Below are 12,764 nucleotides of genomic sequence, written 5' to 3' on the forward strand. Positions count from 1 at the left end.
TCCCTAATTTCCGTTCCGCATTTTCCAGCTCACCTTCAACACATCCACAGGTCTGTGGATTCTCACGCAGTTGCTTTTAGCTGCTGGCATTACACGACAGGCTCTTCTCACTCTTTCCTGTGTCTCCCTCTCACAGACAGCGAGCGCACCTTCTTACACACGTCACATACTGTCACGTCATACGTCACATACGTATACGCCCTCTCCCAGCAGAGAGCGAGGTAGCAGCATGGCTAACGTTAGCTGTGATGCTAGCGCAGCCGCTAAGGTGCACGCCTGCTCAAGCGTCCTCTGCGCACGGCAAATCTATGCCACGCACAAAATCAAATAAAAAAATAAGCGCATAACAATTTTCGACACACGGACACGACAGAGAAAACAGTTTTCGTCATCATTGTTCAAATATTGTAATGTCTGTCGAGACGCTTATCTCCATTCGGTGCCACACGCCCACACCATCAAAATGCCGAGGCAAACATTTCCACATCGACACCGTGTGAAAAAAATAGTGATTTTTTTTTAGTTGTGATTTCCTTCTCTGCATGAAAGTTTAAATGTAGCATATATTAATGCAGTATGAAGAAGAATGTTTTAATGTAGACACATAGAATCATCATACTGCTGTGATTATATGCATCAAGTGTTCATTCAAGGCTAAGGCAAAATATCGAGATATATATCGTGTATCGCAATATGGCCTTAAAATATCGCAATATCAAAAAAAGGCCATATCGCCCAGCCCTAGCTCAATGATGCCATTTCTGTTTGTCATGTATAATTGTGTCTATTTTGTGTTTATCCTTGAATAAACAGGTCAGTTTCTTGTTACAAACCATTGTGTATTATTCAAACTCCCCTAATTCAGCTGGCTAGTTGTTATCAAGAGTATTAAAACCCTTTTCAACATGATTCTGACAACTAAGTAGGCTAAATAACTTTAAACTTTAATACATGCTCGGGTAGGCCAGTATCGGTCAGTATCGGTATCGGATCGGAAGTGCAAAAACCTGGATCGGGACATCCCTAATATCAACCAAAAGATGTTGTGTGCTGCATATAACACAAGCTCATGTTGGACTGTTGGAGCATATGATGTCATGGACATGGAGAGAAATGCGTGTCACTCTAGCAGTGGTTCTTAACCTTTTTAACTTTGACGGCCAACTTCTCCACTGCAGAGGGGACCGGGCTCCCACTCAATTATTAACACTGAATTAGTTGTCTTACTCTTGATTTTAATTGAATTCAAATAATTATATCCAACCTACTCAGAGTTTAACAGGCTAACAACCTTGGCAAATGATATAAAAACATGTGTTAATTACAAATATTAACAAAATGAAACTGCAGCTTTGTCACTTTAGTCATAATTTTTGCACTTAAGAAACTTCTCTGTGACTTTTGCTACAGTCTTCTGTTTATTTAATATTGTCATTACTGCCACAAGTGGTGGAAAAGTGTATCACAACTGAGTAGCATTGCAGCCCGTACAGACCACAGCTGAGAAACAGATATTTTGGCGGCCCTCTTGGGAGCGCCATAGGTCCTATGGTTAAGAAAACTTGTTTTCAATTGTACACACAGTCTTAGTATATTACCGGCAAAACGCCCAATAATATTACTTGTAATTTAATCGTTTTTACATGCCGTTCAGGTCTTTAATGTACGGTATAGATATATACATATAAATGTATATACATTTTATAAAAATGTTTCTCAACCGAGTTGCAACCCTCTAACGCAACTACCCCCTGTTAAAAAACAACACATTTACTAACTAAAACATGGCTGCTTTGTGTTTCAAATTATTTTGTTTTCCTTTTACAGATGTCGACGAGTGTGCAACTGAATACAACGGCGGCTGTGTCCATGAGTGCATCAATATCCCAGGAAATTACAGGTGCACATGCTATGATGGCTTCCGCTTGGCACATGATGGGCACAATTGTCTAGGTGAGTGTGTGACTTGCTTGTGTGTGTGTGTGTGTGTGTTTTTGTGTGTGTGTGTGTGTGTGTTAGTGTGCGTGCATACGTGTGTGCGTTCCTCCTTGTTCTCTGTAAGTGACTAATATCTTTAAACAATATACAAGAAAAACCTGTATTATATCCTTGTTATATTATATATTGATTTTTAGTCAGGCGAACATAACCCATGTGTAAAATTTCAGGCTAACTTTCAAGTAGTTGCGTTAATTCATTGATCATCTCTGTCACATCACAACACACTACTATAATGTACGTCCCGGGATTGAATGAGCTCTTATTTGACTGCTTAAATAACATACTATAATAGCTTTTTCGTAATTTCACAAAGCAAGTAGTGTCCTTGGTCTGTTTTCTTATTATTATTTTTAATAAGTCTGATTAAAAAGAGGTACTTTTTTAAGGGCTTGACCCTGAGCTTGAATCTCTCTGTGAGCTCTTGTGTGACTACTTTCCCATGGTTTAATATTTCACCAGTGTAAATTAGCGACACACTGAGAATTGTAATTAAACATTGTGGCTCTTTTTTTTCTTTTTTTTTTTTTCAAAACATAGGCTTCACTCCTGTTTTCACCCTTCCACATTTTATTATTTTATTTTGTATAAGTATATCTCAAAGCTTCACTTAGATCAGGGGTGCCCATTGCGTCGATCGCGGAGGGGGTGTCAGTTGATCGGCAGCCAGGCATTAAAAAAATTGTCCTAAAAATGTGAGATTGTCAATCTTCACCATTACGTGATTTTCGTCACTTAATTGACATTCGCGGCACCTGAGGATCTTGTGAGATAACGCTGGTTTCAGCGAGCTCAGAATTGAGAAACAAAAAGACTGACAAGAAGGCGATAAACACTTTATATTTCAACAGACTCTTGCGGAGTACCTACTGTCAAAACCCTAAAGACTAACCGTACAGTTCCTGTCTTCACAATAAAAGTGCTGTTCTATCCTGCATGCGCAAACAAAATAAGAGTCTCAGGAAGCCACAGCGCACACAAGCTAGCAAGCTACGTAGTTTGCCGTCAATGTATTTCTTGTAAAGTGTATAAAAACGAACATGAAAGCTGGACAAATAAGATGGCAAAAACCAACCACTTCCATGTGGTATTGGAAGAAAGGAGGACTTTTTTTCTCCTCCACAATGTAAATTCGAAAATGTGGAAGTTATCAGCTCTACTGTGAATCCTGTCCGATTCCAATCAATGCAAGTCATCCAAATCAGGTAATACACCTACTTATACTCTTGTCTTCATGAAAGAAAGGAATCTAGAACTTATGGTTATGGTTTGAGTTTATTTCGAACATGCATACAATTACAACATGAAACATGCTTGTATTTTTATAAAACACCTTTAACAGAAAATATGTCTGTTTCATAAAGAAATAAATATTAGTCATAAATATATACACATATGAATAGGATTTTTTAGACTTAGACTTCCTTTTTATTGTCATTCAAATTTGAACTTTACAGTACAGATAAGAACGAAATTTCGCTGCATTAGCTCATAGTAGTGCAGGATAAAATAGCAATAAGGTGCAGATATAAATAAATAGATTACTGTACAGATAAATATATTGCACTTTTGCATATGCATCCACGTTTATGGATGTATGTTATATTGTCTTTATATTCCAGCGAGTTAATCCATTTTTGGGGAGAATTGAGGGTATTATTATGCTGCGTTCAAGAGTCTTATGGCCTGAGGGAAGAAGCTGTTACAGAACCGAGGTGATCTGCGTCATCTTCATATATATATATATATATATATATATATATATATATATATATATATATATATATATATATATATATATATATATATATATATACGTATATACCGTATTTTCTGCATTATAAGGCGCACTTAAAAACCTCCAATTTTTTCAAAAGCTGACAGTGCGCCTTATAATCCGGTGCGCCTTATATATGGACCAATATTGAGCCACAACAGGTCTCGCAACCCCAGCCTCTACTGTAGCGTCTATTCTATGCACCTTATAGTGCGGTGCGCCTTATAATGCGGTGCACCTTATATATGAACAAAGTTTTAAAATAGGCCATTCATTGAAGGTGCGCCTTATAATCCGGTGCGCCTTATAGTGCAGAAAATACGGTGTATATATATATATATATATATATATATATATGTATATATATATATATATATATATATATATATATATATATATATATATATTTATGTGTGTGTATATATATATAAATATATATATATATATATATATATATATATATATATATATATATACATATATATATATATGTCTTAATTAGATTATCCAATACCGTGGTAGAGCGCAATATATGTACTGTATGTGTGGGAAAAAAATCACAAGACTACTTCATCTCTACAGGCCTGTTTCATGAGGGGTTCCCTCAATCAGGAGATTTTTCATCTCCTGATTGAGGGAACCCCTCATGAAACAGGCCTGTAGAGATGAAGTAGTCTTGTGATTTTTTCCCACACATACATATATATATATATATATATATATATATATATATATATATATATATATATATATATATATATATATATATATATATGTATATATATATATATATATATATATATATATATATATATATATGTATATATATATGTATATATGTATATATATATATATATGTATGTGTGGGAAAAAATCACAAGACTACTTCATCTCTACAGGCCTGTTTCATGAGGGGTTCCCTCAATCAGGAGATGAAAAATCTCCTGATTGAGGGAACCCCTCATGAAACAGGCCTGTAGAGATGAAGTAGTCTTGTGATTTTTTTCCCACACATACAGTACATATATTGCGCTCTACCACGGTATTGGATAATCTAATTAAGACATATATATATATATGTATATATATATATATATATATATATATATATATATATATATATTGTCTTTATATTCCAGCGAGTTAATCCATTTTTGGGGAGAATTGAGGGTATTATTATGCTGCGTTCAAGAGTCTTATGGCCTGAGGGAAGAAGCTGTTACAGAACCGAGGTGATCTGCGTCATCTTCATATATATATATATATATATATATATATATATATATATATATATATATATATATATATATATATATATATATATATATACGTATATACCGTATTTTCTGCATTATAAGGCGCACTTAAAAACCTCCAATTTTTTCAAAAGCTGACAGTGCGCCTTATAATCCGGTGCGCCTTATATATGGACCAATATTGAGCCACAACAGGTCTCGCAACCCCAGCCTCTACTGTAGCGTCTATTCTATGCGCCTTATAGTGCGGTGCGCCTTATAATGCGGTGCACCTTATATATGAACAAAGTTTTAAAATAGGCCATTCATTGAAGGTGCGCCTTATAATCCGGTGCGCCTTATAGTGCAGAAAATACGGTGTATATATATATATATATATATATATATATATATATATGTATATATATATATATATATATATATATATATATTTATGTGTGTGTATATATATATAAATATATATATATATATATATATATATATATATATATATATATACATATATATATATATGTCTTAATTAGATTATCCAATACCGTGGTAGAGCGCAATATATGTACTGTATGTGTGGGAAAAAAATCACAAGACTACTTCATCTCTACAGGCCTGTTTCATGAGGGGTTCCCTCAATCAGGAGATTTTTCATCTCCTGATTGAGGGAACCCCTCATGAAACAGGCCTGTAGAGATGAAGTAGTCTTGTGATTTTTTCCCACACATACATATATATATATATATATATATATATATATATATATATATATATATATATATATATATATATATATGTATATATATATGTATATATGTATATATATATATATATATATATATATATATATATATATATATATATATATATATATATATATATATATATATATATATATATATATATATATATATATGATGCTTGGTCATTTGAAAAGTAGCTCGCCGGCTGAAAAAGTGTGGGCACCCCTGATTTAGATAGACAGATAACATTCACACACTCGGGTTAATTTAGTTCTGCCAATCAGCCTCTCCCAAGGGGCATGTTTATGGAGGCATATTACTGAAAATGTATAACAGCATGCCTCTTTCAAAAAGTTAAAGTCATAAAGTATTTACACTCTTTGCTGTCCTTCATTCGCTCCCCTCACTTGGATCTTCAATGTAGGGTTATTTTCTGAGCCATTTAGCAAATGCATCCACTTGTGCGCGGATCATTTGATGTGCCGAGAACAAGCTCCTGACTTGCGAGAAGGTGTGTAATTACAGTAAATGCTTGTATGGCGGCAGCATCAAACAGAGGAGCATCCATCAGTCCTTTTGATTCGTTATATGTTCAAGCAAAACCAAAACAACTTCTAAGCTTGGCTTTATCACACATTTTATCCTTCATGCTGTGTCTTTCAAGTCGACTAAATTCCACCGAGTGCGTTTTTGAAGCGGCTGCAAGAGTTTGTTAGTCTTGTCACTCCAGCTGTTCGCTTTGCATGCAGCTGGTTAGTGTCAGCACAGCAAGCAGCAAAATCAGAGCACAGCCGCAGCGCAACGCAAATTAACCATGTAACATGTAGCAAAAATGAGAGATGATGTAAGTTATAGGCCAGTATCAAAGGAGCCTCGGAGGAAATGTGCTAATCATGCTCTCAACACAGGTTTGCGATGCAAGGTGAATATATTACAAGGTAACAGATAATCCTAAACATGTTCAAACTACTATACAATATTTACACTGTGCACATCTGAGTTCAGTCTCAATGCTTGGTATGACAATATTTTAAGCCATGTTAAGTTGAGTTTTAAAAATAAAAAAAGAACGTCAGCTCGTACTGCACAAGCAGGTGACCGCTTTTGGACTGCAGTCTTATGGCCTAGCAGCTCACCCTCCAGTTGTTAAGTTGTTTTTCAAACGTGGTCTTTAAAATGTGTTTTTTCAAACCTGGCCTGTATAAACAGGCAACATTTTTTTTTAAATAATTCAACATCAGTATTAACATTAAGTTATATCACTTCATTTATTTAACTTCACAATTAAATACAATATTTAGCTATTGAACTGGATTCAAATGTTCAACAAGAGTACTCTTACAATAATTAGTATTAACACTTACCAAGCAACCAATACAGTGTAACATTTGGACATCTGGATAACTACCTACTCAATAAAATTATCGCTAGAGTTTAACATAAATGCAACATAATATAAGTTGACAACTTTCAGATTCATCATAGACGGCGTTGCAAGTGTTAACTTTACACAGCGAGAGACACATGAATGCATGAACGCGTACAGGCGGCGCCAGCACCAGCTGACAGCTCGTATTATACAGATTGCTCTGCAATACAAATAAAACACTTACCTGTTTCCTTGTTTCATACATCCAACACATATAGACGTCTTGTTCACAAAGATAGATGTATTTGCTTTAGTTGTCGGGCATAACAGCTGGCGATGAGTAGCACCAACCCGGATGTAATGGTTGACAGACAGATCTCTAAAATAAACCAGTTTGAAGTCTTGTGATAGTTTGTAAATAATATTGACAGTGTTACTAAGTTACATAAAATAACCGAGGTTACACACCAGGTGGAATCCAGTGTGATAAGACACTGGGCCTTAGTTCATTGTTAATTTATTTAAAATTAAACTAAGCACTGAAAGGTATATCTAGCTGTCAAGTCAATCTTTTGCCTTAAGATTTCTCTTTTTAGCAAATTCTAAGGTGATAATCCTCAGCACAAACACAAGAGGAGAGGAAGAGGTATACCTGAGGTTTCATGTCAAGACCCCCAACTTCCTCTTCCAGGTTTAAGCTTCTTTTTGGTTCCCTCCTGGCCCTGGAGTGGACAACTTAAGAAGCTGGTTCCTAGACAAAATCAGACCCTCGGAGCCCTTAAAGACCAGATGTGCCCAAAGCTGCGGAGCACGAAACATTCTCTTGATCCTGAAAAGTTTGCATTTAGTTCAATGTTTGAGATTTTTAGGGTATTTTTTATACTACATGTAACTGGTGATCATGTCCATAACTTTTGATTTTAGGCCCCTAAGGCTGCTCTTTCTGTTACAGGGACAATTTTCCCTCATGTTGCTTTGTCATTTTTTTCCCCCCGACCGCTGCACGTGCTACATGACTCTTTGTGATTGCATGTGTTGGCAGCATAATGGCATTGGGCGGTGGCAGAAGGCGGCGGAGCGTGAGGCAGAAAGTTGCCTTCTGTGCCTCAACAAGATTGCGTGGTATCTGAGGTCTCCGCTCTCTGCCTTAAAGGGGAACATTATCACCAGACCTATGTAAGCGTCATTATATACCTTGATGTTGCAGAAAAAAGACCATATATTTTTTTAACCGATTTCCGAACTCTAAATGGATGAATTTTGGCGAATTAAACGCCTTTCTATTATTCGCTCTCGGAGCGATGACGTCACGTTGTGACGTCACATCGGGAAGCAATCCGCCATTTTCTCAATCACATTACAAACACCGAGTCAAATCAGCTCTGTTATTTTCCGTTTTTTCGACTGTTTTCCATACCTTGGAGACATCATGCCTCGTCGGTGTGTTGTCGGAGGGTGTAACATCACGAACAGGGACGGATTCAAGTTGCACCAGTGGCCCAAAGATGCGAAAGTGGCAAGAAATTGGACGTTTGTTCCGCACACTTTACCGACGAAAGCTATGCTACGACAGAGATGGCATAGAAGAATATCGACCCTAGCTTCCCTGGCCTGCTGACATCAACTTCAAAACTGGACAGATCAGCTTTCAGGAAAAGAGAGCGGATGAGGGTATGTCTACAGAATATATTAATTGATGAAAACTGGACTGTCTGCACTCTCAAAGTGCATGTTGTTGCCAAATGTATTTTATATGCTGTAAACCTAGTTCATAGTTGTTAGTTTCCTTTAATGCCAAACAAACACATGCCAATCGTTGGTTAGAAGGCGATCGCCGAATTCGTCCTCGCTTTCTCCCGTGTCGCTGGCTGTCGTGTCATTTTCGTCGGTTTCGCTTGCATACGGTTCAAACCGATATGGCTCAATAGCTTCAGTTTCTTCTTCAATTTCGTTTTTGCTACCTGCCTCCACACTACAACCATCCGTTTCAATACATGCGTAATCTGTTGAATCGCTTAAGCCGCTGAAATCCGAGTTTGAATCCGAGCTAATGTCGCTATACCTTGCTGTTCTATTCGCCATGTTTGTTTGTGTTGGCATCACTATGTGACGTCACAGGAAAATGGACGGGTGTATATAACGATGGTTAAAATCAGGCACTTTGAAGCTTTTTTTAGGGATATTGTGTGATGGGTAAAATTTTGAAAAAAACTTCAAAAAATAAAATAAGCCACTGTGAACTGATTTTTAATGGTTTTAACCCTTCTGAAATTGTGATAATGTTCCCCTTTAAACCTCACAAAGTTGTCAGGAAGTCAGCAAGGTGGAAGCAATGTTCAAACCCTGTTTCCATATGAGTTGGGAAATTGTGTTAGATGTAAATATAAACGGAATACAATGATTTGCACATCATTTTCAACCCATATTCAGTTGAATATGCTACAAAGACAACATATTTGATGTTCAAACTGATAAACATTTTTTTTGGTGCAAATAATCATTAACTTTAGAATTTGATGCCAGCAACACGTGACAAAGAAGTTGGGAAAGGTGGCAATAAATAATGATAAAGTTGAGGAATGCTCATCAAACACTTATTTGGAACATCCCACAGGTGAACAGGCAAATTGGGAACAGGCGGGTGCCATGATTGGGTATAAAAGTAGATTCCATGAAATGCTCAGTCATTCACAAACAAGGATGGGGCGAGGGTCACCACTTTGTCAACAAATGCGTGAGCAAATTGTTGAACAGTTTAAGAAAAACCTTTTTCAACCATCTATTGCAAGGAATTTAGAGAGTTCACCATCTACGGTCCGTAAAATCATCAAAGGGTTCAGAGAATCTGGAGAAATCACTGCACGTAAGCAGTTAAGCCTGTGACCTTCGATCCCTCAGGCTGTACTGCATCAACAAGCGACATCAGTGTGTAAAGGATATCACCACATGGGTTCAAGAACACTTCAGAAACCCACTGTCAGTAACTACAGTTGGTCGCTGCATCTGTAAGTGCAAGTTAAAACTCTCCTATGCAAGGCGAAAACCGTTTATCAACAACACCCAGAAACGCCGTCGGCTTCGCTGGGCCTGAGCTCATCTAAGATGGACTGATACAAAGTGGAAAAGTGTTATGTGGTCTGACGAGTTCACATTTCAAATTGTTTTTGGAAACTGTGGACGTCGTGTCCTCCGGACCAAAGAGGAAAAGAACCATCCGGATTGTTATAGGTGCAAAGTTGAAAAGCCAGCATCTGTGATGGTATGGTGTATTAGTGCCCAAGACATGGGTAACTTACACATCTGTGAAGGCGCCATTAATGCTGAAAGGTACATACAGGTTTTGGAGCAACATATGTTGCCATCCAAGCAACGTTACCATGGACGCCCTTGCTTATTTCAGCAAGACAATGCCAAGCCACGTGTTACATCATCGTGGCTTCATAGTAAAAGAGTGCGGGTACTAGACTGGCCTGCCTGTAGTCCAGACCTGTCTCCCATTGAAAATGTGTGGCGCATTATGAAGCCTGAAATACCACAACGAAGACCCCCGGACTGTTGAACAACTTAAGCTGTACATCAAGCAAGAATGTCAAAGAATTCCACCTGAGTAGCTTAAAAAATGTGTCTCGTCAGTTCCCAAACGTTTACTGAGTGTTGTTAAAAGGAAAAGCCATGTAACACAGTGGTGTACATGCCCTTTCCCAACTACTTTGGCACGTGTTGCAGCCATGAAATTCTAAGTTAATTATCCATCCATCCATCCATTTTCTACCGCTTATTCCCTTCGGGGTCGCGGAGGGCGCTGGAGCCTATGTCGGCTACAATTGGGCGGAAGGCGGGGTACACCCTGGACAAGTCGCCATCTCATCGCAGCTAAATTAATTATTATTTGCAAAAAAAAAAATAAAGTTTATGAGTTTTAACATCAAATATCTTGTCTTTGTAGTGCATTCAATTGAATATGGGTTGAAAAGGATTTGCAAATCATTGTATTCCGTTTATATTTACATCTAACACAATTTCCCAACTCATATGGAAACGGGGTTTGTAATATCACAGCACACTGCTTCTGTCTATGTGGAGTGGGATGCCACTCACTGTATAATTTAACCCAAAGTGAGATTTTGTATCCTTTTTGAAACCACACAAGTAAGGGAAGCAAAGCGGCATTCAAGAGCCTGATTGCATCTTTCATAACCATCATGGCTATTTGCTGCTGGAGGTGAGGGACGAATGGTATTTAATCACCACATGGCCAAGCTCTAAAGGATTTTTAAAGACTTAGGGAAAACAGAGGAATCAACATCAATTTAATCTAAAACACACATCCCCTTTACGATGAAAACCAGATGCGGGAAGTCTTTTAGTTCCCCACTGTAGTGCCACTGTCCCCACATTTATGACATTTTGGTTGCAGTCCGTTTTAGAAACCCAAGTATTCTCTTCTCAGTTCTGCCTGTTAAGTCCCTTGTCATGTATATCATAAATATACTCTTGCCACCCAAAACTACAAAATTCCACCTCTATGTTGAAGGCATTTTTTGTGCTTGTTCCATTAAAAAAGCGTCATGCAGCAGTCAAATGCTGCGGGTGACAAACTATAGGGAGCTTTAAATATACTTTTGAATATGTTTGGTAAGCATGCTGTAAAACACGGGTCCCCAACCCTTCTATCGCAATCGACCCGTCGATCTTTATGACACTACGATTGCGAAAATATTAAAAAAAAAAAAAATTAATATGACATCAGTGACACCCCCACCTGAACAAAGGCCAACAGACCCGCCAACAAGCAGGCATTTTAATCCCTGAACACACCCGCACGCCTCACCTCTCTCTCTTCAGCCTCTCATCCCACTGCTCTTAACACCACAGCCACACCCCCATGGCCGGACACTACAACGGCTTGTCTCGCAAATGCACATGGCCTGACCTGCACAAAAATCATTGAGACTGACTGTTGCAACGCATTGGACATTTTCTAGCATCGTCCTGCATGCGAGGGCTTTTATTAGAAAGGCGGCCACACTTTCTGGACAGCAATCAACCGTCTTCCTCTCTCCAGCAGTACGATGTTTTGCTGCAAGTCCTGCCACAACTTCCACAAACTGTAAGGTTCCGTAAAGGCGAGCGGCCCGTCGGGCTTGCCACCGCCAGGCCGAGGCCTGTCCGTCGGTCATGGAGGCCACCGTCATCATCATCATCGTTTGACTGCAACAGGAAGCTAACAGGCTAAACACTAGAGTCCGTGAACATTGCACTAAAGTACAGATTGTGTGTTGATTTATTGTGAATACAAAAGTAAACATTGACATGCGCAAAGGCAGTAATATATGATAAAATAAGGCGGAGGCTAAAGAAGGACTTACCTGTTCATCCCCTCTTAATCAAACAGGAAAATCCCGCCAGGTGAACAGCTGATTATCATAAGCGTAAGCTGACTCGCGTTGCATATGTGACCATAGGATGAACAAATATACTACAGTACTAGGACTATAGTGGCCATAAACAGTGAGCTCCTACAGCATGTGTGCTCAAAGTGCGGCACAGGGGTCATCTGTGGCTTGTGACTCGTTTGTCATTGGCTCTAGGCACATAACAAAAAAAAACACCAGCAAAAACTGAGAAAA

The 12,764-nt window shown here is 38.1% G+C and overlaps 1 protein-coding gene across 3 annotated transcripts in view; it reads left to right on the forward strand.

Moving 5' to 3' along the window:
* The window catches only part of LOC133622555 (signal peptide, CUB and EGF-like domain-containing protein 3), a 236,710-nt gene that overhangs the window by 99,145 nt on the left and 124,801 nt on the right, over positions 1 to 12,764 (forward strand). For all 3 annotated transcript variants that reach the window (XM_061985394.2, XM_061985402.2, XM_061985388.2), the window contains exon 3: positions 1,828 to 1,953. In XM_061985394.2, the coding sequence (XP_061841378.1) occupies positions 1,828 to 1,953 (126 nt within the window). The remainder of the gene's footprint in view (positions 1 to 1,827; positions 1,954 to 12,764) is intronic.

The sequence above is a fragment of the Nerophis lumbriciformis genome, linkage group LG01 (genome assembly GCF_033978685.3).
Source record: "Nerophis lumbriciformis linkage group LG01, RoL_Nlum_v2.1, whole genome shotgun sequence".
Lineage (NCBI taxonomy): Eukaryota > Metazoa > Chordata > Actinopteri > Syngnathiformes > Syngnathidae > Nerophis > Nerophis lumbriciformis.